This window comes from Diachasma alloeum, unplaced genomic scaffold (genome assembly GCF_001412515.2).
Source record: "Diachasma alloeum isolate Michigan unplaced genomic scaffold, Dall2.0 Dall_scaffold_00430, whole genome shotgun sequence".
Taxonomy (NCBI): domain Eukaryota; kingdom Metazoa; phylum Arthropoda; class Insecta; order Hymenoptera; family Braconidae; genus Diachasma; species Diachasma alloeum.
Window position 1 is genome coordinate 826,369 of NW_021680569.1, and position 26,600 is coordinate 852,968.

The following is a 26,600-nucleotide window of genomic DNA, read 5'->3' on the forward strand; positions in this document are numbered from 1 at the left end:
ACTAGTAGGGCGCACGCGGCAAACGGCCCTCTAGATCTTGGACAACCTTCGGGAGTCCACTCTCGTCCGTTAAATTTGTTCCGGTGGCTGTTCCCTAATCAAGATCAGTTTTGAATTGTGGAAATCGAACAATTGGACTATTTCATATTATCAAAATGTCCAGTTCTCATTTTTCCGCAGTTCCTGTGCCGAAAGATCGATTCAATGAAGTTATTGAACATTTGAGATTCAATTTCTTCGCGGATGAACCGCTCAATCACGGTGTGAGGCTTTGCCAGAAAGGTGAGTCGCATTGCGAGTTGGAGAATCATTGTTTATCGACGCTTAAGCAAGGATACTCGAGGATGCTCGTGACGGATGATGGGACGGTAATACTTTTTTTTGTATATTTTGTTCAATTTGAAATTTGAAATTCATTTTTCATCCTTTTCAGCATTATTTCCCTTTTGGAATATTCCATGTCAATCCCATTATTTTTTTCCTTCTCGGTCGCTCAATTAATCTATAAAAAATCATTTGGCATGGATTAATTTCTCATCAATTGATTTCATATTGGTGGAGTTTTTTCAAAAGAATAAAGAGTTGATATGGAATATTCCATTCGTGAGTCCTTCCTCTATGATTGCTATCCAGCAAAAAAAAAATAGACTTTTCCTCCAGATAGCAGGACTTGCGTTGAATGGAACAACAAAATCAGGTGAACGAGAGGAAGCAGTTCGTCGTCTAGCGGCTCTCGATGACGAGAAATTCAAAATAATTTTCGGTCTTTTGTACCAAGTCAACGACAAAGTCGACTTGTTTGATAAATATCATACCGATGAGCTCTTTGAGTGCCGTATTTTGAGTGTTGATGAAGAGTTTCGAGGACGTGGACTCGCCAACATCCTCATGAGTGACTCGGTCGAAGTTGCGAGGAAAGCTGGGTTCAAGGTACCTTGAGGAACCCCCGCCGATTGTTGCACGAAAAGCATGTTCACAATCACATTTTAAATAAAAATCACACTCAATATAAAATAAGTGGAAATTTCTTGAATTTTGTTTCAGCATGTACGTTTTCGTGTGCATGGGATGATTATGTATAATCATTTTATTAAAAGGTACTTTTAATGTTGTTTGTTTTGTTTCTTTATGAAATAATTTGTCGAGATTTTTTCTCAATTCTTCGACTTTAAATTTTTGACGCGATGGAGAATTGAATTATTAATTGTTCATCTGTAGGTGATGAAAGCAGACGCCACGGGCGTATTTTCCCAGAAAGTATTCGAGAAACATGGCTTCAAGACTGAAGCAGAAATTCCATATTCTGAAGTAGACGAGGACATACGGCCCTCGCAACCACATCGTGCCCTCAAATTAATGGTCAAAGTATTCAATTGAATCCCGTGGGAGGAGAAATCATGAAATGACACATAAATCAAAGAATGATGTAGTAATGAAAATTAAGTGTCTCGTCGTTGAAAGTGTGACAATAACACTAATAATTAATTGATAATTCGTATTGTGATGTCTCGAATAGTCGATGGTTACTGCCCTAGAGAGAAAAAGGAATTCATTCTAACAAAGAAACTGATGTTTATCTGGAGTAAATAAAAATGTGCATTGTATTCGTCAAACGAAAGTGGTGAAGTTGCACCGACGTTTCAAAGATTCGGCGGGTCCGAAATGAATCAAAATGAATGAACAGGGAATAAAAGTAAAATTTTTATCTATAAATTCAACAGCTACCGTCCAAGGGTGGCAACGATTTTTCACAGGTCCGTGCAAAAAAAAATCCCAGATTGCAAAACGAAATATATCAGGAAGGGTCCATTTACAAGAAGTAATAAAAAAAGAGAATTGAAAAATTATACGAACTTATACATGATATTGAAGTATTTTTGTTGTCGTCTGTTATAAAACTTATTTTGTAAATCCACGAATAAATAGTCGAGTTTATTACACCTGTTGTATGTATTTATTCAACAATAACTTGAAAACAATATTTACTCTTGCCTCCTAGAAGTTGATTTGCTGTCGGAAATGCTTTTGGAGCTTGTTGGCCTTGAACTGCAGTTGCGTGGAGTATTTGGCGTGGACCCTCTGCATGTACTTGATGTCCCTAGCCTTTTTGACAGCTGCCTCTTTCTGTGTCTCAGTCCATCCGAGTGCCCGATAGTGACACAACACTCTCCTCAGCTTTTCATTCTTGGGAATGGCGACAGCTCGATTGGGATCCAAACTCTGTTTGTAGTACCTCATGAGGGATCTGTGACCGATAATGTTGCCCGACGGTAGGACTAGCTGGTAATCTCCATCGTCTAGTTCAGGTATCTCTACCTCTGCATCTGCATCGTGCTCTCCAGTGTCTGGATACGACGACGAGTAGTCGTAGAAATCCGAGTACTCCACCAGGGCCTCACCCTCGTGCAGCATTTTGCAGTGGCCCTTGTCCAACATGTGGGCACGAGCCGCATCAGCACTGTGGAATGCTTTTCCTTTGTCGTTGCACCAGAGACACATGAACCCAGCGAAGACTTTCTCACCTAGATACTCCAGGAGACCTTTCAAATCCACACAGTACTCTGGATCTGGGATGAAGAACGAGTGAGCCTCGGTCATGTGCTTCAAGTTCTTCACACCTGATCTGCTGTGATGACTGCAGAACAGGCAGTTGTTGTTCTTTACTGGGTTCTCCGTGTCCTCCAGCCACTCGTCAGAGTCCAGTGATTCAACCTCTGAGTCCACCTCCATTTCTTCAGAAACTCCTCCTGATAAATCTGTTGCGTCTGAGGGCTGAGGGTCGACCATGATAAATGATGAAGTGGTCGAGTCTTCGTTAGTTTCCTGCGAGAATTTCTGGGCATTTTCCTTGTGCTTCTTCGACATCGTGTGGTTCTCGTACTGATTTTTCGTGCTGAAACTCTTCCTGCAGACATTGCAGGCGAGAGTTTTGTCGGGATTCTTGAGGGAATCGTCTTTACCTCGTTGAGCTATCACTCGTTTTTGGAATTCTTCGACAGGAACTGGGGGGAGCTCTGCTACTTTACGTTTTAGGTTGTAACGATGCCAGTCGGATTTGTAGTGCTGGCGTTGAATCTCCAGGTCTCTAAAGGCTACACGACAGGTTATGCAAGTGTAGGGGGATTGAACATCTCCAGTTGCTTCCATTTTTGACAGGTTCAGTCTGGGAAACGCGATGGAAATTTTAGTCTGCTCCGAAAATAAAATGGAGTGAATCATACTTTATTGGGGAAATTAAAAAGAGCTGTTATTGACATATTGAAATCAATAAAATGACTATTTTTTAGCTGGTTTGCAAAATATAAATACCTGTTTCTTGAACTTTTATATGTGACTATTTTGACTCGAAAAAATCACGTGTCTCAGGCAAACAAATTCTCAGAGGTTAGAACAAGGAAAGTCCGACCTTGGAATTCTCGACATTTATCAACTGCCCGGTATGACTTGGAGTCTCGTCGTTATTCAAACAGTAATCCAATCTGTCTTCACAGAAACCTTATGTTACAGCTCAACGTGCAATTGTTGGGTGAATTACACAGGAAAAAACTATATATCACAGATAGGAAGCGACGAATTTCGATGTATCGAATGCCGCAGGGCCGTAGTTATTTCCCATATGGAATTGTCGCATGAAAACATTCCACTGGATAAATATAAACCTATAAAGTTTGCGATAATCGCCTGAAAAACTTGTTGGAATCATGAAAAAATCGTGTCCTCTGGGAAATTTCCTACTATTTGAATAGTTCGTTGAAAAATAATGAAGTATTCGATAAGATTTTTTTTTCCTCAGGGCGATAAATTTTCAGAGAAGCTGGTGGGGCAGAAAAAAGAGACCATAGGACAGTATTTGAGCCGCCATTATCGTTTCTCGTGTCGTGTTCGCAGTTGCATTCAGGCAGTAGCCGTCTCGCTCGTAAGCCGGAACGTTTTGCTGCGAATTTTCAGAAAAACCACGTTTACCCGAGGATTAATTTCACAATCACCTTAACCAACGTGTAACTACACGACAAGTACGTAAACCAAGTAAGTACCTCGTGAGAATATTCACAAAATCGTGAATTCAACGTAATGGAGTGATTAAAGAGGGGAATAAATTTCAGTTGCTAAAGATCGAGAGGCAAAATCGGTGCTCACGAAAGGGCCATCCATCTGTCCCAATTTCTCAGTACCCAGTGCGGGTCACGACTGAATTTTCACGCTAAAAGGCGGCCGTCCAGTAGGGCGTTACCATTTTATATGACTTTTCTTCGACGTCAAGGTGAGATGCTGTATTTTTTTTTAAATTAACCTTTGTATTGTGTGGCTTTTCAACCAGCTGGCCGATCATTTTCACGCCCTTCCCCCTTTTCCTTTTAACCCCACCACTCGGCATACTAATTTTAGCGAAGGAACCCAACAGCCATTTTGGAGACACTGAACCATTGGCAAAACTAGTTTATTCCTTTGATTATATTGCCAGTCTGCTTTCCTTTTTCATTCAACAGTTGATGATAATGTTGCACTGGCATTCGGATTTGTCCTTGTGATAACTTTCTTCTCCCATGCATTTGGTCTCTCGTATCTGTTTGTTTTTAATCAATGAAACTGAAGTAGCCAATGACCAGCGGAAATAGCTACGATTATTCGATATCGTTTCATTTACCACAAATAATAATGATGTATTTAACGACTCTGTATCTAATCTAATCTATGCACCGAGTGGTGGGGGATTAAAGCAAAGGAAGTCGATGGCTCCGATCACGTGGAAGATTGTATTTATTTTTCATTCTGATAGCCAGACTGGGCATCAAGGGTTGAACACGAATGTTTTACAAAAACAAAGCCTCTTATCGCTGTTGAGCTTGAAATTGCGAATTTCCGCAACTCTGTGACGAGAAAATTTCCATTGATAGGCCACGTTGTAGAGATGCAACATATATTGAGTTGCTGCTGCGAAAGGACGACCCTGATCCAACCGTATAATTTTGCAGCAACAATTGTTGAGCAGGCAAGAGTTCTTAAACATTGTTATCATTTTTCTTTCGTTTGAAAAGTAACAGTTATCGTGAGATTCTCTCGAGAACATTCCACTCTGACCCTTTCGCCGTGTCGACAACTCACTGATAGCAATGAATTGTTAATTTATACTTGTAAATTGACACTCAGTGGCTCTCATTGTCCAGCAAGTGTACAATTTTCCTGTTACCATTGTGCCAACATTCTTGAAAATTTGAATACACGAGATTGTTTAACATACATCGATTGCCTCGAAAAATAAAACGCTGACCTACCGCAAAAATAAAAGCGGGAAAATCCTGCATTAACATTGGCGACCTCCGTTGATCCTGACGGTGCAGGGGTTGGTAAATGCAGGCGTTTGGCTAATAATTGCGCAAGAGCGATCAATAAAATCATGAAAGGGCGAGAACTGCACCATAAACTGCGTACAATCGCAGGGTTGAACACTGCGCAAGTGCTACTCAATTCACGACTGCGCATAACATCCCTAAAATGTCATTTTTTTCTTTCTTATTTATACACGAGTTACGGCATTCGACACAGCAACAACGACGCATAGGTCCAGAACACTGATTGTGAAACAGATTGAACGGGAAATCATTCGTTCTCATATACCTCTCATAGAAGGAGGAAGTGAAGTTTTCGGGTTGTTGTAGAGATTTTTTTTTAAACCTGAAGGGTTTTATTGGGGTGCGTCGGAGGGGCTGGATAAAGGGGAGAAAGTGGGACCGGCTGGTCCTGGATAAAATATTCATCAACGGATATACACGTCAACATACGAAATCACGACTTATGCGTCTACGTCGAGCAGGTAAAATTTCAACATCTTGATCTGAGTGAAGAGAATTTTTCACAATTCCATAATTATTATGGGATTTGCCTGAGAGGGCCAGCGCTGATGGAATAAAAAAACGGGGGGTATTATTATCCATGTGATCAATAAGAAGGTATCCACGAGGTCGTCTTCTGTTTGATCATTATTTTCCCACTGGAGTGGCTTGTCATTATAATTTATTCATCTGGAGTGTAGGCACTTGGTTATAGCATTCGGGAAATGAGGAAAGTTGTTGGAACGTGGCAATCGGCGCAAGATACCTTTATCGATTGCAGGTGCATAGAAATCCGTTTGTTCCATGTGAATCAGCAGTTGAGGCGGGCATATGGTTATCAAGAGTTGCTATTGCTTTTTCATTTGGTCTGTGGCTAACATTTCTCAGCGATATACAGGCTTGTACATGATCTATGTATAGGTGAAGTTGATAAGAACAGTTGGAAAAAATGCATTCAATTTTTCAGTGATAATAGCATTCGAGTATTTATGCGAAAGAAAAATCCTCGGGAAACCAATTTTATGGAAAATAGTTTTATAATAACACCCACATTGTGGGCAAGTTCGAACTGTTATCTGCAATATTGTCCCGGGTATTATAGTTATAACGACGAATCGTTATGTGTCGGAACAACTCGTGGAACCCCAATGACTTAATCGTGTTTGTCACCATGTTTTCTCGCCCATTGAGCCGTACACATTGTATAATTCGGTGACAACATCACCTCTCTCATGAGGTGTATAGACATTTTGTGATTGCGCAACTGCTGGGAGTGAACAAGTACAAGGGATACAATGTACTGAGAAAATTGATACCGCAATATGGAACGCAATATCTTAGGATACAACATTACGCACTTTCCAATCTCCAGTTATTGTAATTGAATATATTTGATCAATCATTTGAAACGTTGGATATAAGTTTTGGATACTGTTGATGAACAGAATGCGATGTCCTCAAGCAGAGAAGTTGGATACAATGGCAAACGGTGTGATCAGCCACGGCTTGCATCCGTGCCCATGGAATACGTAACCGGAAATTCACTTCACATGCAGGCACTTGATATGAATTCAAGTGTAGGAACTCGCGTTGGTGGTTTATTACAATTCGTAGATGTATTGGGTGAATTTTTTAGAGAATGCCTAGGAGTTTTAATTTCGATGATTGTAAAACAGATGAGGATTTCACGGGCGGTCATTGCTCATTTGTTTTCCGCATCCGAAAATGACAGTTTAGTTTGAAATGTGACTGGGGTTGGTTAAGGGAAGAGTCAATTTTACAAATTGCTATGATGATCCTAGAGTCTTCTAAATCCCTCGAAAGCCTTCAAAATTCATGTTGCGTTTCGCAGACATGCGAGACTGAAGAGACCATCCCCGGAAAACGTTGAGAAGGATAAATAAAGTCACTGAACATTACCAAGAATATTCGAAAGATTACCAAGAGAATGGGGGGATTTAATCCAATGATTGTTTTTCTTTGACATTGCAGAAACATCCAGGGTATCATCCAGAGGGAAAGGATCGGTTATCATCAGAAGCGGCGGTGGCAGGAGCTTGTCCAGGCATCGTAGATCCAAAATCAGCATCATAACATCAACAACTTTAGATTCAAATTGTTTACGTTCACCCGGGTCGAGTTTATCGACGTGGTGTTCAGATAATTTTGAGGTCACGAGATACGGATCAGCAGCGTGTATGATCATTGAAGACAATCCCCCTCTGCCCACGAGACCGAGGCATAATCCTTACCAAGATACCACCCAACGTTTCCTGAATCACCTGGTCCTGCCCAAGCATAGGACCTCAAAATTTTCCAGGTAAAGTTGAAACTTCAACTTTTGACTTTTTCTTTAAATATTGATAGCTCATTTAAATAGACTATTGTTCTCCCTCGTGATGAACATCAGGAAGAATTTCAAGTGTCCATTTTGCCCCCCTCCCCCTTCCCCTCTCCCTCTCCCTTCCCTATCCTTAAACAAAACTTTTGCAACTGAAAACTAATGAAATTGTACTTTTTCCAGTAACAGACATCGAAAGCTTCAGCCATTCAGAGAAACGTGACTGTCATCGCTAGGCGTTGCGGCGGACGACACCGCAATCGAATTGAACCACCCTGTCTCGACACGTATTAAATTGCCACTTGGTAGCATCAGTAACCATCGATCGTTATTCACAGGCGATCAAACTGACGCTGAAAAACGTGAACGAGCGTTGCGCACGCAGGTCAAGAACTAAGACGTTGCTACCAACTTGAATTCCAGAGGAATAACCCAGTACCCATCACGATAAAAAAAATCAAAATTTTTCTTCTCAATTCAAATAAATAGTAGTAAAAGTTGTAAAATTGAGAAGCCGAAGTAGCCGCATCGGCTTTCTTCTCGTCTTGTTGAGAAAAAAAAACAGCAAAAACGTCACTAAAAATCGAAAAATTGAGAAATCCCACTGTCAAGACCCAAAAATCAGTCTTTAAATTCAAACAAAAATGGGTAGCCTAAATGTGAATCGCAACGTGAGCGATGCATTCTATCGCTATAAGATGCCTCGCATCCAGGCTAAAGTTGAGGGCAAAGGAAATGGTATTAAAACAGTTATAGTCAACATGGTGGACGTGGCAAAGGCTATTGGCAGGCCTGCGACATATCCGACAAAATTTTTTGGATGTGAATTGGGCGCACAAACGCAATTTAATTTTAAGAATGAACGTTTCATTGTCAACGGCTCGCATGAAGCAACTAAACTCCAGGATTTGTTGGATGGTTTTATAAGGAAGTATGTGCTGTGTCCAGCTTGTGATAATCCGGAGACTGAACTGTTGGTTAGTGCTAAGAAAGGAACCATCTCCCAGGGATGCAAGGCTTGTGGACATCACGGATTGTTGGAGAGCAATCACAAGCTGAATACCTATATCCTGAAGGTAATTAACGATTGTTTTTCTTTTTGAGCTTTGACTTTTACAGTACTTTTCTCTCACTATCTCTATCTTTTATTCCATGATAGTGAAGGAATGTTGTCAATAATGTTTCACACATTCTTCTTAAAAATTGCAGAATCCACCGAGTCTGAATCCAGCAGCCCAGGGCAGCTCCTTGACAGAAGGAAAGCGTGGAAAAAGATCGAAGAAGGCAAATGGCGATGCCAATGGAGATCGTTCTGGCTCCCCTGATAACGACACCAGCACCACTGATATAGTCGTTGAAGCGCCTGAAATAATCGCTAAAGAGGATGACGATGCTCAATGGGCTGTTGACGTTTCCGAGGAAGCTGTTCGTGCACGTCTTCAGGATCTCACGGACGGAGCCAAGGGAATGACCATCAGTGAGGATTTGGAGAAGAGTGAGAAGGAGCGAATGGACATCTTCTACAAGCTGGTCAAGAGCCGCAGGGATGCTGGCCAGCTTGACAACCACAAGGAGCTCGTTGCTGAGGCCGAACGTCTCGAGATCAAGACCAAGGCACCTCTTGTTCTTGCCGAGTTGTTATTCGATCAGGGTATAGCTGGACAGGTGAAAAAGCATCGGGTTTTGTTGCTTCGTTTTACGCACGATGATATTAAGGCGCAGAAATATCTGATCAGGGGAATTGAGCAGGTCATTGCGCTTCATAAGGATGCACTCATGCCGAAGGTGCCTGGCATTCTCAAGGTATGTTGAATCACTTTTTTTATTTCTCGATATGAAAATTGCAAGAACAATATTTGACACGTCATTTTTCAAATCGAAAAATTACAACGAGCCATTTATTGATTGATTGATTCAAGTTTATCAACTGTACATTACATTATTATGATGTACAAAGTAAACCAATGACTCGAGTCACGATAAATTATTGTTGTCTTCAATTCCACAGCTTTTCTACGACAATGATATTCTAGAGGAGAAGGCGTTGTTCGAGTGGGCAAGTAAAGTGAGCAAAAAGTACGTATCAAAGGACATTTCCCAGGAGATTCATGACAGAGCAGCGCCATTCATCACCTGGCTCAAAGAGGCAGAGGAGGAAGAGTCAGAGTCCGAGGAGGAAGACGACGATCTGGAGATTGAATACGATGACAGAGCTAAACAACCGTTGAAACAACAGACTCAAAAGCAGCCCCAGACCCCGAAAAAACCGGTTGAGGATGACTCCGACGAGGGCGATGACTTTGACATTGACGCCATTTAAACAACAAAAAAAAACAAGGCTTACTCGAATCATTATGTCGATCAGGCTGTTTATCTCGCTCTCAACCCAGGACATGCGATAATTAAATAATGAGAAATTACCCAATTCGAAGATATATCTAAAATTACAATTACACAAATTTCCTTCTTTCCGACCATTAAAAACCTGCCAAGACCATCTTTTTAGCCATAATCAACGGTTACACGCCTTATTTTTTATGATAAATGTTTTAATTGTTTCATTTATGATTTCTCTTGAATAATTACCTAATTATACATTGGAGTTTCAAAAGTCCATGTCTGCCCCGTTCTCGCACATGCAGCTCCTTTTTCACTCCATTATTACCACAAATTTGTATTTTTAAAGGAATTTTATTATTGAAAAATGATTTTTCGATATTCAATGGATTCGTTGATTTGATAACCGTTTCTCCGATATACCAATGTAATATCCTTATTGTCCTTATTGTATGAATAAATATGATTTCTCGCTATTACATATGTGTTGTTCATTATTTCCTTCATCATCGAGGGGGCCTCTAAACCATTTCAAAGGCGCTCATTGCTTTAAGCTTCAACCGCCCATGGCGCTGATATCTCTCGTGTGTATTCTCTCATTTCTCAGTTGTGTTTGCACGGTCAGTTGATCATCTCATTGGGGCTCGAAATTATCAGTTATACTCCCTTTTATCGCATTTTTAATCCCGCGTGGATCTTCAAAGTGAATTTTACAGTGTAACTGCAACAGGTAAACAATCATTAATCCTGAAAGCATCGAATTTCCATCGGAAAATGCGTAGTTCTGCTGCATATTATCATTCGTCTTTATAGTCTCGCCATCTTACTCTCTGTCACTCGTCTAATATTCATGTCGACAAAGTGTTCTTTCGCAAAAGGGTTCCTCATAGTCTTGCAAAATTTATCATCGCAATATTTTTGCACAAATAACAACATCAATATTTCATAATTTATTCTATTGACGAGGCTTAATTCTCACGGCTTGAGGATTCACGCATTCATGCCGAATTTTTATCGGATGAAACTAGGGACGAATTTCGGTCGATGAATCAAGAGTGGAAAGTGCGAAAATTCTGAAAGCCCTTTGTTTTAATTTTCAGCAGTGGAATGTTACACTGAATACCAAAGGATTTTTGCCCGGACAGTCCTCAAGAGTGAGTTTTTTCAAACATTTTTCTTTTCTAAGGTCTGTGATTCAGAATAATTATATTTCTAGAAAATGATTCGTTTTTGAGGGGATTAGGAGTGAATTTTTTTTTATTGCATGTATCATTCACCACACCTTTTTGGTGGACAGGTGTAACCGGAAGTGGATTCTTTTAATCTACTTCCGTGGAGTATCGCGAGTACACCGTAACGAAAAAATCATCGGCCATGACCATCTTAGTGGTCTTAGTTTAAGAAAATAAAGAAATGTTGATTTGTTTCAATGGAGGAAAATTTATTTTTTAGATCAAAAGGAATTCACTCCTGCATTGCAGCCGCTGTATTCAGCGATAAACTGTTATTATTATCATAATTTTGACACCCACGACAGTCGCATGGTTTCATCAGCGCAATTTCACTCCGGACGTGATGAAAAATTAAAAGAGAAAGAGCGATGTAAAAGCACAATGTGCTCGTGGTTAATTCAAAATCTAAGTCATCTCGATACAGCTAGGCATGGTTGAATGGATCCGTGTCGTCACGAGTATGAATCATCGTTTTGAATGAGGAGATCGTAGACAGCACCATGTAAATGCAGAGGAGAAGAAGACCTCAATAATGATCAACTTGTAGAGTTTATTCGGTTCGTGGATTATTCTTCTCTCGTTCAATTAAAATTTCATCAAATATGTTGCCTTTCTCAAACTTTCTAATCAATGATACATCTTTCTCCTTATGGAAGAGGAAGGATGTATCTTGAAATTTCTTCAATTACAGTGTCCAGCAGCTCTCACTGAATTCATCGAATTTATTTTATTTTATTTTATTTTATTTGAATATAATTGCCTGAAGAGAATCCATTCGAATAGAAAAAGTGTGTCATGCAGAGTAGTTTCATAATAAATCCTCCCTCCCTCCTCAGCGCCCCTGTTATTTATTTTTCTTCTCCAAGAGGTGCAATTGGATGCACTAAAGTCATCGCAGGGGGTAGCACCTACACATGCGCATGCGTAGGCCTTTGATATCCTCTCTCTCCACACAAGGGGGTGACTCGAAGCTCAAGCGCAACTCGATTCAGTGAAGAATAAAACCCCACAATCGCCGCAAGTTTAACCCCTCTTTAGATTAAATATGATAATTGAGGGATAGAACAATATATTTTTGTACGAAATTGTTGCTTCACTCGTTGTATTTTTTTTATCGCTGAGTCGAGGGATTTGTGATATTTAGGGATAAGGGGTGAGTGAGGTAATTCAGGACTGTGTGCAGATAACGTGGAGTGCTTGGACGTGGCGTATATGAAGTGAGATCGATATCTTTGGGGTTTTTCATGTGTTCTGTATGGGATTCGTAGGTCTGGTGGGGCCTGACTTTACCGATGGGTAAAACTGATATGTCAAAGACACTTAACGCTTACAGAATGTAAGTTTAAAGATGATTGTTTTTTTAAAAGAAAATCCAATAAATCCAATCATCATTGATAAGATTTCAATAAATCAGGTTTTAATTTGACGCTTATGAAATCATCTCGGAAATGAGTGGAAAATCAGGGAATTTCACTTAGGCATTCTTGACTCATTGAAAGTTAAAGACGGTTCGTTTTATCCCATTCTCAATTTCTCCGAAATGATTCAAATATTTTGCTCTGCCATTAAATTATTCTATCAGCTGTTAACGCTTTTTCCACGTGTACTCAGCGATCCAAGCATAATCGTGCAGGCAAGCATTTATATCGGAATGTTTTTCTCATTATTATTAATTTTTTCATCGTGTCAGAGGTCATGGCCTGCGAATTAAAAGTCGTAAAATCAAGGACTACCAGATCCCATGCAATTCATTATAAAAGCTGTCCTTGAAAACGAAGGGAGATATCTCACTACCTTGTTTTCATTGTTTTTGCAAATGCTTCAATAAAAATCAGTTTTGAAATTGTCGGGGTTAATACTATAGTCACGATGACAGAGTGTCGCATAGACATACAGCGAGGGAATTTTTTTCTCCTGCGCAATCGCCAGACTATTGATACATTTTATATTATAGTGTAAGATCTGCGCAGCCCTTGAGATGGGGTAAGTTCAAAGTCTCTGATGAATTCCATTCAATTGATCCCTTTTCGATGATACGACGATTGTGATCGGTTCTGTGGGTGCCTTGAGAGAATTTCCACTCATTCGTTTTGGATTATTCAAGTTTGAGTCGAGCGTTTATAGAATTTTTTTTCCCGGTTGTGGAAGGTCGACCAGACTTGAGAGGCATTGAACGATGACGGACATTACAACTGCGCAGTCTAGTATATATATACGAGTGCAGAAGACAGTTGCCGATAGAATAAAATTGAGTTTTTCAAAATATTTTGTCGTGTTAAGTATGTAATTATTAATTTCCAGCAAGAAAATCGAACACATCGGTAGAATGACGGCCATGACGCAGGAGGAAATAGTGGCCGGGGCTCGAACGGTGGCCCAGGGTCTTGAAGCACTCCGTGTGGAGCACACAGGACTTCTACAGGGCCTGCAGTCCCAGGAAGCCCCCGAAGCCAGAGACAAAGTTAGTTTACTGTGTAAAAACATTGAAATGATTGAGCTGGGTCTTGGTGAGGCACAAGTTATGATGGCACTGGCGAATCAGCTGCAGATGGTTGAGGCTGAGAAACAAAAGCTCAGGACACAAGTTAGAAGGCTCTGCCAGGAGAATGCCTGGCTGAGGGATGAATTGGCAGGGACACAACAGAAGCTTCAAGCTAGTGAACAAGCAGTGAGTTGATCAATTTGTAAATTAATAGGAACTCATGATGCATTTTAACTGGACAACTGTACAAAATAATTTTTCTCAGGTTGCCCAATTGGAGGAAGACAAAAAACACCTAGACTTTATGAATGAAATGCGTCAGTACGATCCTGATCCTCCAGCTGATGATGAGAATGCAAAAGACAGGCCAAAGGACGATCCTGTCGTTGACCTCTTTCCAGACGATGAGGCCGACGATCGAAATAGTAAGTGTATGTTGACATTTCACTCTTCTATCTCTTACATCTCATTACTTATCATTTGGAATTATACTGAATTGTTGATAATGACGTTTTGGAAATATCTGCAGCAATGTCCCCAACGCCACCCTCTCAATTTGCGCAGCAGGTCAATGCAGGATATGAGATTCCAGCGCGTTTGAGAACACTTCACAATCTTGTAATTCAGTACGCAAGTCAAGGACGTTATGAAGTAGCTGTTCCTCTTTGCAAACAAGCACTCGAAGATCTTGAAAAGACATCGGGTCATGATCATCCAGATGTTGCCACAATGCTCAACATTTTAGCACTCGTTTATCGTGATCAAAATAAATACAAAGAGGCTGCCAATCTTTTGAATGATGCTCTTGCTATTCGTGAGAAAACACTTGGGGAGAATCATCCGGCAGTTGCTGCAACGCTGAATAATCTTGCTGTGCTTTATGGGAAACGAGGAAAGTACAAGGAAGCCGAGCCTCTCTGCAAGAGAGCACTTGAAATTCGGGAGAAGGTGCTTGGTAGAGATCATCCTGATGTAGCCAAGCAATTGAATAATTTGGCACTTTTGTGCCAGAATCAGGGAAAGTATGAGGAGGTGCAGAGATACTACCAGAGAGCCTTGGAAATTTATGAAGCCAAACTGGGTCCCGACGATCCCAATGTTGCCAAGACCAAAAATAATCTCGCCTCGTGTTATCTTAAGCAGGGAAAATATAAGGATGCCGAAGTTCTTTATAAACAGGTTCTCACAAGGGCACACGAAAGAGAGTTCGGAGCTATTGATGGGGACAACAAACCCATCTGGCAGGTAAATATTTTAAATATTGCCAATTGATCGCTGAAATTTCAAGGAGTGCTTCAATTTTTTATCAATAATTCAAAGGTTGCCGAAGAGCGAGAGGAGAACAAGCACAGAAACAAAGAAAATGCTCCTTATGGAGAATACGGTGGCTGGCACAAAGCTGCCAAAGTAGACTCTCCGACAGTTACTACTACCTTGAAAAACCTTGGGGCACTCTACAGAAGACAGGGAAAGTACGAGGCTGCTGAGACACTCGAAGATTGTGCATTGAGATCACGAAAAGAGGTGGGTTCAAATTCAACTATTTATTATGATAACTCACTGCTTCCCATTTTCATTGATGTCAGCAATATATGAACTGAAAAAAAAACTTTTCAACATTTGCACATATTTCTTCATTGCACGCAGCACTTGCAGCAGGTGAGTTGCAGCTTTCGGTAACAAAAGCATTTATTTTTGTCCCTTAAAAATTGATGATTCATGAATGGAAAAAGAAAAGAATTCAATAATTTCACCCAAATTGAAAGCATGGGAATTGAAATGAAAAATTTCAATGAATGATTTTAGGCACTGGATCTTGTAAAACAGGCAAAGGTCGCACAAATTCTTGGTGATGAGAAAGGCACAACCAGACGTGGTTCACGATCAAGCCTGGCAAATAGTGAGCACGAGCAGCATGACGAGGTGAGTTGAATGATTTGAAAAAAAAAGTGATATTTCTATGGTACCTTATTTTCTCGATAATGAAAGGGTAATGAATGAAATTAATGAAACCTATATGAACAGAATATACTTTAAGAACAAGAAATTAGTAGCACCGCATGCAATTAGTAGTACACCATATTTATTAGTCGTCTACTATCCTATTTTCTCTTCCATGTTTCTTTATTGTTTTTTTGTTTCTATTATTTTTTTTTGTACGATTTGCTTCCTCCCCCTGGCCCGGGTTTTTTTTTCTCCATGACGAAAAAAAATGCGCAACACACAATTGAACAAAAATGTGAAATATTAATGCAGGGATCCATTCCGTTGGTACAGAGGACACTACATGATGGACAATCCAGCCACAATGAAGCTAGTCCCAACAAACCCGGTTTGAAAAATAAATTCTTTCACGTACTCGGTATTCACTCGTCGACGTAGGATTGTTAGGTTTTATTCAAGTTATTTTTTAATTTCGTTATTAATCATTAATCTTTATAAAAGTATTTTATACAATTTTCTATGCTTTGGACTGACAAAAAAAAGGGCAATTTTCTGGAAAATTTTGGTTCGGTCAATTACAAGAGTTGATGATTTTTATTATGAATGATTTGGGAGGTAGAAATGGTGCTAACCAAATTAATTTGACTTTTGAAAACTCGAGTTGCCTTACGATTGAATATTCTCTCAGGTAGGTGCTTATTAGCCGAGCATTTAAGGAAATGATTCAGATGGGTGTTGTTAATGTTACAGGAGAGAGATTGTGAATATTAGATTGTTTTTTTTTTCTTGAGATTACGATAGAGTAGGAACGAGCTACAAACATTTAAACGTAATAAATGTGAGGAATTAATATTCACACAGACAGATGTACATGTTCCTTTGCTCTGCTCTCAATTCTAGAAGTTGATTGAATAATCTGGGATTGTCTTCATTTTAGTATTCAAGGGGAACACACTCTTTAGGTACTTCAAAACAGGAGCATACAAATCTGCGTTTTACATAATTCTGATTGCATTTTAGGATTTAAGATCACTATCATTTTCTCCATGGGATTTTATTCAGTTGAATTGTATCAGATCTACTCATTTTTCGATTATGTGAGATACATTAGCTTAAATTTCAGAGCTATTGTTAGTTTGAATCATCACATGTTATGATTTTCGTAATTCCCCTGTTTTCTTTTTCACCATCATTAATCATCAGTGACTTCCAGAAATAATATATTTGAGATTACGTAGTGCCTTGATACTTTAATGGAAAAATATTATACATGAAAAAATAAATTATTTTGCAATGAAAGTGAAAATAAGACGTTAGCAAATTTCTTGAACCCACGGAAATCAATACTAGTAAAACTATTTTATGATAGTAATGGCTACAAGTCTATCTGTATTTTCTAAAACTTGAAAATACCAAAAACAAAAAACATGATTTCATCGTTTCTATATTTGTGCGTTGTCGTATTTTTTTTTCTTTTTGTTCGCTTTGATTATGAGTATACCGCGGCCCGGGGGCTTTAGGGTGATAAGGAGGAATCCCAGAGAAGGAACAACAAGTCGACTCAATGACTGGGGCTCACTCAAATTCATGGAAATGACAATAAAAGTTCGAAATATATATCAGGTGCGTACATTGTAGAATTAAAGAAGTATGTAATCTCCCATTTACTAAATTGTTTTTATTTTTTAAAGTTCTAAAATACATACCTACTATTTTCCCACGTAGTGCACTACTAGTGGATATCACCTCTGTGTGCATAAACTAATGATAGTTGCTGATGCGCGGATCTTTTATGATATTTGTATGTTTTGCTTGATTGGATTTCTTCCGAGTGTTCAATGTTTTCATTTTTGGGACTGAAGCACTGAAAATTATTGTGAATGCTTTTCATGTTGTTTTTTTGTTTTTGGAAATTTTAACGTGTTTGATATTTTTCGTAGTTTTGTGTTGTGTTGAGAACAATTTTTCAATTTTCTGCCATCAAATTAATTGATTTGTTGTATCTTGACGGAGGGGGGGGGGCATTGCTGATAATTTGAAAATTATTTCTATCCGGAAAACACTTGATTATTAATTAAACTCATTGATTAAAGTATTTTAGCTCCAGCAGAAAAGTTTGCTTCGTGCTAAATTCTTGCTAAAAGTAAGATACAATTGATTCGGAGGCACGAGTGTTTTGGAATAATAAAATTCCTAGTATATGTAAATAAAAATACATTTTGGTAGAAGTGTGGAATTTCTTGTGTTGCAGGAACGAAAGCATACGGTTCGTGCGCAGTAAAATCCAGTCAGCGTCAGTCGAAGGAATAAAGAATGATGAGAATGATATTTCATTAATGATTAGTGGTTAGGTTGTCCCAGAAGAAGGAATAAAGTGGTGGTTTTGTGGGACGCCTGGATTTTTTTACATTCAAAGACAGAAAATAAAATTGCTTCGATGCCTGGAACTGTTAATTTATCGTAAATAAACATTCCAGCCTCTGCTTTCAACGAAAATTATTGAGAAAATGTTAATGCATTGGATCCATCCGCATTAAAATATTCCCGGCTTTGTGAAACATCCCGATACTACGAATAGGCCAATTGATCAACTCTGACTGAATGAATTCATCAAATCAAAAACAACTTATTGCACGTAACTATTCCATTCATCATTTCATGTGAAACTGACTATTGTGATATGAACTAGAAGAAGGAAGTTCATCGATTGGGAATAATAATTAGTTCATATCATTCAAACTACTAATTAAGTTATTGATTTTCCTTACTTTTTAATTAATGATTAATAATTTATTTCACGTAAAAAGTAAAATCTGATGAACAAGAAAATCATTTGTCACGAGATGAGTATAAAATCGTGCAAGTCTGAATTTCACATTTTAAATATTCGATGCCACGGGTGTGATGATTTATAATTGATAGTTTCTTGTATTGTTCATTAATTTATTCGGCAGCTATTTCTTAAGATAAATATATAATTTCCGGGTTAACGCGTTGGCTTCTGGATTATTCAGAAGCTACGGGTTCAACTGTCTACCACTGAAAATAAAGTGAAACAGAATTTTCTGTCTTTTTGGCATAAAGACACGAAAGTTTTGGGATGAATTTGGATTTTAATATAATTTTTAGTACTTTTAATCGTAGTCTCAGTCGACAGTGCAATGTAAAGTTGAAAACTACAAAGGAAATATATTTTATGGAAGAGAGTGATAACAAGTCGATACGGATGTGATTCAGCGGCTTATATGAGGCGTATAAACCCTGAATTTGTATTTCCATTAATATTTTCATGTCTTTCTTTCTAATTACATGAAATTAGGAAGTGCATTGTCACATTTCCACAGCAAAAAAGTTGGGCCTTTCTTTTTTTTTTCTCGAGTACACATTTATTATTTGATACTTGAAGGCTCTCGACATTCCGATATCTGGAAATTTATAAATGGAATAATGTATTGCAAGCGCCCCTGAGCGCTTGAAGGCCTATCATTTTGTACTGCAAGACTCATTTTTCGGGGCTCATTTTTTGGGGGCAATGAGTGTTATTCGCAATTTATAGATTATCACATGAGAATTAAAGCTTTACCGTCCTATTCATTTGACTTTTGGTTTTTCAAATGAAGTGCAGTATTTTAAACATGATGCGCTAATTTATAGGGAGTTTGATAACTCACTGCTGAATACATTTTCGTGCATCACGATTATGCAAGTATTAATCGATAAGAATAACAGGGCCGTGTTTACGAAAAATGTCAGGTCGGAGTGAAAATAAAGAGAGAAGTGGGTACATTTTCTCTTGTTTGGTAATCGTACAAACGTCAATCTCCTTTGAAATTATTTATCAAGATGCCTTACCTTTTTATTTCACTCGAAAACTGATATTTAGGGCTACAGAAAAGGTCTTCTGGCTCTCAGGTGCAATCATTGTTAATTGATGATCTGGTAATGTAGCTTTGGTTTATAACAAAATGAAATAAAAAACATTTTAACTTGTACAAAAATAAATGGAGAAATTCATTATTATATAAACCCGAAATAATCCTTAAATATTTGTTCCATTAATTGATTTTATTCTCGCTTCAAATCTAATCACATTTATTACACCACAATGACACTCAATAATTTAATCACGTGTTTCAATTGATGAGTCGTTAAAATCCACTATAATGGCAATTGGAAACTATAATAATATCATTACAACTAATTTGGGAAGTATAAATATCATATTTATTATTCAATTTTATGTTTTTAGTACTCTCAGCGGATGTAACTACGTATATTTTTGGAGCAATCAGTATTAAATATATATTAACAGCATTTTTGTGGTAAAAATGCCAAGCGAAGATTCTTGGAAAAAATTTTACCGATTAATTTGGCAAATTTTTTGTCACTAATTTTTCTCAACTTCTAGAAAATGAAATTTCATGGTGCCTCTACATCATCATGAATGTAATGAATATATATAGTATATTTTTTCTGATTCTCAGTAATCAAGCTACCTTAGATTTGAGTTTATACATACATGGTTTATAGGCTTGTGGCGACAAGAATTTTTCCAAGCAATTGAGATTATTCTATCTCCTCAGTCGTCATCTTAATTTTAATTTTTTATTTCTCCTCCAACTAATGGAGGTTTTTTTATGCTGTGGGATAGACGTGCGTGTTATGATCATTTTGAGGAAGTTATTCAAATCGAATGTGATATGCTGAAATATTTGTGAATATATTCACTTATTTCATCTTCTTCATTCACTCAAGTATTGGCACGACTAGGAACTTGATTTTGAAAAGTTCAGAAAGATTCATGAATTATTTCATTTCTATTTTTTTTTTATTCAAACAAAATGGATATTGATTGAAATGAAAAATTATTTCCAATGCTTTCACTCATCTCCGTGTCCCTTTTCTTGTCATCTGCCCCTAAATACTGTACAATACCGTAATTATTATCTTAATAAATATAAAAGATGGAGAAAACCAGACGTTTGCAATGTCATCTGAGATTGGATACACGGGTGTAGAGAAGAAATAAAAAACAAATCTTTAATTTTTAATTATTTGTTTTTATTTCTTCTCCCATGGCGAAGAAAATTTTCTAATATTCATCTAACTTTATAATGACTTATCATTCGTTTTGAGGAGAAATATCAGTCCAGTATGAGGGAGTCGTACTATCCAACACATTGTTTTGAACGTGTGAAGGGGGTATTTTCATTGGTCTTTTGTCGACTCCGCAGTGGCACAGATGATTGATATTTCTTCTCAATTCACTCGATTTATTTTTCTGAGTAATTGTTTCATCGTCTACCTATAAGTATAATATCGATATACAGTCTGAAAAAGCCATGATTCATCTTTGTATTCCTTCTTTTTATAAAAAATGTACAAGAATTTCGTATTACACGATTATCTAAGTTAAATCGCTAAAACGACAAATAAATAAATACATTAAAAAATTATAAAAAAAAATCGTTAAAAAAATTGTCTCAATAGTTATAAAGTCTTTGCTATTATGCAACTCACTCTTCGGCGAACAGAAATACTTTCATTTGTTAAAATCAATAATATCTTGGGACCAACTTTTTCGAGGCCACAAATATCGCCGGTGCGTAAGATGTAAGTGTATTTTGGGTCATTGTTTTTCCTTAGTCCCTCTTGATCTAATTTAACATAAAAGGGAGCGCATGAATTACGATGAAATACCTAACCGGCGGTTGGTACGAGTAAATCAAAATTTGAAATGTAAACGTTACGCCCAGTAAATCCCGCTCATGTGGATGGTAGTGGGTGCGCAAACATTCAGCCAATAATATTTATATGGTTGGAAAAAAAATCCTTTGATCGGAAAACATCAGATAGATATTTGTGCTAGTAACTAAATTTTATTCGACGATGAAAACATGTTTGTTTCCCTCAATTACACTCACTATATTTGTGAGCCGTGATATTGGAGAGCCCTCGAATCCTTTTTCTAACGAAATATATTCACACGCTCCGGACGCTGAGGGGCACGAGGAAAGAGTCAACAACAGAATTATTTTATAATTTTGGAAGAAAAAAAAATGGAATTTCCCAGGGTTTTAGAAATAGGGGGATTAAATGGGAGGTTAAAGCACCGCTGAGTGGGTATGTCGAGTAGTTGGCGAGTGTACTTAGAGCTCGCTTATTATCGATCCTGTCTCGAGTTAAATCGAGAGAAAATGGATAGTGTATGTAGTGTATTTTTTCGTTTTTTATCCCTCGGTTTTTTTTTGTTGTTACGGACTCTATTGTGACATTAACCCTCGGCGTTTGATCCTTCAGTGGCACGATCGTGCTCTACGCTGAAAGCGACGCATTCTCCGATGCCACTCGTCTCGCCACTCAATAACAATTGATTTTGGCGTTACTGCAAGCCCATTCAATCCACTACCGTCATTCTCTTGACCCAAAAATAGATATGATCTGAAATATTGAGAAAAAAAAAAGACGAAAATTAATTCATATCGATAGCTATATTTTTTCAAATAATGGAGTCAGGTTTGGGAAGAAGTTGGACACATCTCACGCCCGCATAATGTCATTCTCTGTTATATTATATTTAACACTGGATGACATTTAAGAAATGAAGGGGTCACTAAATAGTCGAATCATTCAATTGGGATTATTAGGGCGACCAGCTGTTGTTTAAGATAAGACGATTATATTCACTCACTTGTTTGGCTTGATCTTGGGGCATCTGCAGGCCAGATCGGCCATGTGCACATAGAGAGCCATGGGACCTCGTTTTATCATCGAGTCATCCCCTCGTTTGTAAATAAGATCGACATTGAGGGTAAATTTGGCGAATGAGTTTCCAGCTGAATTCGATACTTCGTTGGACTTTTGTCTACCCGTTACTCGACCAAGGATTGCTGAAAATTATATGGAAATTGTAGAAATATGTTGTTCCAGTGCTCTGATCTGCAATTTTGACATTTCTTAAATTTTTTTAGAACGCTATAGAATTCTCTAAGAGAAATTATAATTTTTCGTATTTCCTGAAATATTTGAAACAATCCCCGGTTTTAGCCGGGCAACGCCGACGAGCAGAGAGCATCAATAATAAATTTTCTGTTTCGCGATTAAAATCTCAAGAGATCCATTTTAGGGCAATGAATTGGCTATTTATTTCTCCGGAAAGTTTTCCCCCTCAACAATTCTTCATCAAGTCTCCATAGGAATAATAAATGCGAAACAAGAAACAACAAATACATTGAAACGAGATAAATTTTATAGCACCATTTAAGAGATTCCCGGGTTAATTTAACGCCCCATCGATCTCATCCTTATGCGACATGGATTTCCACTTGCTCTCTATTAGACTGAACCAAAAAGGAATGAAAAAAGTGCATTAAATAAAATCGCAATATATCTACCATCGCCGCAGTTGTTTCACGCCGAAAAACGATCAACTGGACGTGCGGTAGCAAATGGGCCGTTTAGTGACGCCCCTTCAGCCAACGAATTTGTGGCTTTGTGAGTACAAGGAGTCAAAGCTCGTAAGTCGTTGTCGCATTAACCCCACCGTGAAATCTATTCCAAGTTCACTGAGAGTGAACATGGTGTGATGACAAAAGCGAATGGAGCACTGATGAAAAATCAGACATTCAATCGAATCACTAATTTTAACATGACTGCTAAATTTCGATTAAAAGCCCTCGTCTAGCGTAACAGACTTGCAAAAATTTTGACAAAAAAAATAGAATAGACTGTATTATTTTCCGATGAAAATAATAAAACGATGAAAATGTCAAAAAGGCTCATTTAGCCCCTCTCACCATTAACTCTAAATTATTATATTGTAAACAGAAATTCCGAAAAATCACTGTAACTAGAATTCTTGTATAAATAAATTAGTTTGTGCAATGCAATAGCTACGAATAATCCCGAAAATATTGTCGCAAGTGAGGAAAGGATGAAAAGTAGAAAGGTTAAAAAAAAAATGAGAGGAGGGTCAGACCTGTTGAAGATTTATTCGCACGTCCCGGGATTGAACGTAAACCCGTGGTCGCTCTCGCCGAAAGACTCAAAAGCGTCCATGTTCTATTATTGAAGCGGCACGTCGGGGTCGCTTTTTTTCGTTCCACAAGTTTTTTCTTTTTTTTTTCAACCCTTCAAAAAGCCCATTATTTCATCCCCGGCCGGGATATAATGGATATAAAATTATTATTTACTCACCATAGTCTCGTTTGCAATACTTGTTGAGATTCATTCGTCTGGTGCTGGCGCGACATTTTCCACATTGCTCTGTAAACAAAAAGAAGAACAAACATTGCTTTCAGCAAATCAAAAAAATGGCTGCTAAAATTTTTGCAAAGTAAATAGGAAATGTCAAACTGGATATAATTTCGGTAAAATGAAAAAAATACCAACAATTCATATTTAATTGATGAGCTCGATCTGAGGAGGAGATTGATATGTGGGATTGTATGAAACCTCGGTGCGTACATATGTACATACGTGAGAACGAAGCCAACCCATCCGTTGAGCTGTGAGACGGATAACGCATTGCTCTTGGGTGAGTTATGCCGTGTCGAGGGTTTGTTCACTCCGGATTGGGATAGACACATTACCTGTGCATCTCGTAATGAATGGATCCGCACTAGTTGTGGGACAATAACGATAATTAAATGGCATATAGGCAAGTGTTGTAATTTACGAAAGTGATGTAAAAATACGGGAATGAGAGCAAGGACATGAAGATAAATTTCAACTCCTCTTGATCCTCATTCTCGGGGTGTTGGCGCTCGTAACGAGTTTCCGAAGAGCGAGAGGATGAGATAGACGAGGATGAAGGGAGGGTGGGTGGTATGGGGCCTCTTAGGTCGAATTAGGTTGGTGAATTCCGTTGGCGCACGGGAGAGATCACGTATTTTCACGTGAAAACTCTCTCTCCCCCTCTCTGTCTTTCGCTTTAGAGGTTTACTGTACAGTAGTATAGTAGTACATGGTGTTGCGCCCCGTTCTCTCTTTTTTCTCGTATTCTCTCGGTGGGCGCCTCGACTTCTCGCCACGAATTTCAATATTTTCCTTGGTAAAAGGTGCACACTGCTGGCAGGAGGAGTTGTAAAAATGAGGGAGAATGGAGTATGGAACGATGAAAAGAGCGGAGACTACCCCTTGACGGTTACCTCGACGTTGAGGAGGCTCAAGAGCTCCTTCCAAGGACTACGCAAATGTACTGGGGTCCTTTTTATTTCAATTTTTTGGTTTTATTTTCACGTAAAGAGGAAAATGTGTGATGGCTTTATTCCCTCAAAGTAATAACACTGGTTTCGATTTTTTCAAGCTCGTTTTCTTTCCAAAGGAATAGGTCGAATTTTTTATTCCTTTCTCCGCGTTTAATGCCAAAGAGAAAATCGTTATTTTATTATACCCTCTGTGTACAGTCCATTAAAGTTGGATTACTACAACGGTGTATCTTGGAAGTTATCCCTGGAGCTCAGTCAAAGCGATCCGAGTTTTTTCATTGGAAATAGTAAGTCGTTCTCTCTCCTATACAACAGCATCTGCCAGACGCGGACATACCAGCCAAGATGATACCACTGGTGTTTGTTTTTTTATGCGTCGGAATGGAAAAAAATTCCTCGAGTTCCTTTTCGCACTGAGTGAGAATTGCTTTGAGGGACGATTAGATGCTCCAGAGACTCTATTCTGTGGTAGTTTTCCCGCCAGTTTTTCTCTTACCACGGACTTTTAACCATACCTTTCATACCAGCCCGACATCCGACCGCAGGAAGTGCCGCAGGAGATTGCCCCGAAATCGCTTTATCCCCACAGTAATTCATCTTCGTGGTCCGCGATCGCCTTTCGAACATTGCGAGCGAGAAAATTGTCTCCAGTCGATACATTCATCATTCGTCTCCCAATAACGTGTAAAAATTATCACGGGCTTATATTTTTCCATTTTACATTAAAAAAAAAAGGAGAAACGAATGGGCGGCGATCAGGGGAAAGGGACGTATCGAGACAGCCCGATTAGATTGCTTACACACAAATGGGGATTGACACTGGCCGTGGGGGTTCTTCTCGGGTTAATCGACACAAAGGATGTCTCGTTAGCTTGAAATTAAACGGATTAATGGTCTTCGCCCTTTGCCAATTTCAATCATCCCCTCGTTTTCATGTATTCTACATTTATGGACAGTGTTTGCAAATAAATCTGAATGTCTCGGTTCGTCACTCGGCTTTTCTTTTTTAATGAATGAATATTATCTAAAAAATAAGAGAACTATGATAGTATTGCACAGACCAACAGTCTCATATTTTTTCCAACTCTCTTATTTTTATTTAATTTTTTTTTTTTGGCACAATACATTTGGCAGTCCAGCCGGGTAACGAGATAGTCGGGCCTATCGCATTCCCTTCCATTTTTTTGCACATGATTTTTATTTACTTTCGTTCCTATTTCGCTGTTAAAACTTTGCACAAAGGGGCGATAGGGGATTTGCTCTGTTCAGTTTTGTTTTTTTTTCTTTCATTTACATTCATTTCATCTCTTCCCTCGTTAGATTTTCGAGGAAATTTCATAGTCAGAATTGATAGTCGTTTTTTGGGTATTCTGATACCGGAATGTTGGATATTTTCATTCGATAGCTCCGCAGTACTTCTCCCCACCCCTTTTATTCAATTTTTTTCTTTTTTTTTGCCCAGAGTTTTCTCTCTTTTTTTGTTGCATTTAGCCGTAGGGCATCGATTGAATTTCAAACGAAATTCAAATTACGTTTAATTTGGTTAGCCACAGACAAGCGCCGCCTCGGGGTTCCATGCGCTTTCATCTCTCTCTCGCATTCATTCAGTTTCCCTCTGATCCTCTCGTTTACCAACAAAACTGGCATAGAAAGGCTGTGTTGTACGGGATTATAGAATCGATGAGTGGGGAGGTCGGGTGGAAGAGAGTTTATGCCATAGTTCAT

The 26,600-nt window shown here is 38.5% G+C and overlaps 5 protein-coding genes across 18 annotated transcripts in view; 3 read left to right on the plus strand and 2 right to left on the minus strand.

Annotated features, from left to right (window-relative positions):
• The first annotated feature begins 45 nt into the window (after nt 1-45).
• On the plus strand, nt 46-1,940 carry LOC107042239. 2 transcript variants are annotated; one of them, XM_015263206.1, is made up of 4 exons: nt 46-368; nt 661-930; nt 1,045-1,097; nt 1,219-1,271. In XM_015263206.1, the coding sequence occupies exons 1-4, from the start codon at nt 156-158 to the stop codon at nt 1,220-1,222; spliced, it is 540 nt and encodes a 179-aa protein (XP_015118692.1). In that variant the 5' UTR covers nt 46-155; the 3' UTR covers nt 1,223-1,271. The 2 variants fall into 2 exon arrangements, with proteins under 2 accessions (XP_015118692.1, XP_015118691.1); XM_015263205.1 differs by lacking the exon at nt 1,045-1,097 and having other exon boundaries at nt 1,219-1,940.
• On the minus strand, nt 1,913-3,954 carry LOC107042238 (zinc finger protein 622). 2 transcript variants are annotated; one of them, XM_015263204.2, is made up of 2 exons: nt 3,310-3,954; nt 1,913-3,189 (listed from the first exon to the last, which is right to left on the minus strand). In XM_015263204.2, the coding sequence occupies exon 2, from the start codon at nt 3,145-3,147 to the stop codon at nt 1,996-1,998; it is 1,152 nt and encodes a 383-aa protein (XP_015118690.1). In that variant the 5' UTR covers nt 3,148-3,189; nt 3,310-3,954; the 3' UTR covers nt 1,913-1,995. The 2 variants fall into 2 exon arrangements, with proteins under 2 accessions (XP_015118690.1, XP_015118689.1); XM_015263203.2 differs by having other exon boundaries at nt 1,914-3,163; nt 3,310-3,952.
• On the plus strand, nt 3,851-10,487 carry LOC107042237 (eukaryotic translation initiation factor 5). 2 transcript variants are annotated; one of them, XM_015263200.2, is made up of 6 exons: nt 3,851-4,026; nt 4,104-4,261; nt 7,323-7,650; nt 7,855-8,747; nt 8,881-9,474; nt 9,680-10,487. In XM_015263200.2, the coding sequence occupies exons 4-6, from the start codon at nt 8,316-8,318 to the stop codon at nt 9,989-9,991; spliced, it is 1,338 nt and encodes a 445-aa protein (XP_015118686.1). In that variant the 5' UTR covers nt 3,851-4,026; nt 4,104-4,261; nt 7,323-7,650; nt 7,855-8,315; the 3' UTR covers nt 9,992-10,487. The 2 variants fall into 2 exon arrangements, with proteins under 2 accessions (XP_015118686.1, XP_015118687.1); XM_015263201.1 differs by lacking the exons at nt 3,851-4,026; nt 4,104-4,261 and adding an exon at nt 5,513-5,812.
• Nucleotides 10,488-10,607: 120 nt separating this feature from the next.
• LOC107042235 (kinesin light chain) lies at nt 10,608-19,937 on the plus strand. Of its 11 annotated transcripts, XM_015263186.2 has the most exons (11): nt 10,608-10,738; nt 11,109-11,162; nt 11,461-11,797; nt 13,542-13,908; nt 13,988-14,153; nt 14,252-14,967; nt 15,043-15,246; nt 15,370-15,381; nt 15,529-15,645; nt 15,979-17,289; nt 17,918-19,935. In XM_015263186.2, the coding sequence occupies exons 4-10, from the start codon at nt 13,567-13,569 to the stop codon at nt 16,102-16,104; spliced, it is 1,683 nt and encodes a 560-aa protein (XP_015118672.1). In that variant the 5' UTR covers nt 10,608-10,738; nt 11,109-11,162; nt 11,461-11,797; nt 13,542-13,566; the 3' UTR covers nt 16,105-17,289; nt 17,918-19,935. The 11 variants fall into 11 exon arrangements, with proteins under 11 accessions (XP_015118672.1, XP_015118673.1, XP_015118671.1 ...); XM_015263187.2 differs by lacking the exon at nt 11,461-11,797 and having other exon boundaries at nt 11,109-11,194; XM_015263185.2 differs by lacking the exon at nt 11,461-11,797.
• LOC107042234 (netrin-A) overlaps nt 19,735-26,600 on the minus strand; it is a 44,259-nt gene continuing 37,393 nt past the window's right edge. The window contains exons 5-7 of the mRNA XM_015263177.2: nt 23,863-23,931; nt 22,358-22,556; nt 19,735-22,107 (exon numbers count right to left, since the gene is read on the minus strand). Of these exons, the coding sequence (XP_015118663.1) occupies nt 21,963-22,107; nt 22,358-22,556; nt 23,863-23,931 (413 nt within the window). The 3' untranslated portion in view covers nt 19,735-21,962. The remainder of the gene's footprint in view (nt 22,108-22,357; nt 22,557-23,862; nt 23,932-26,600) is intronic.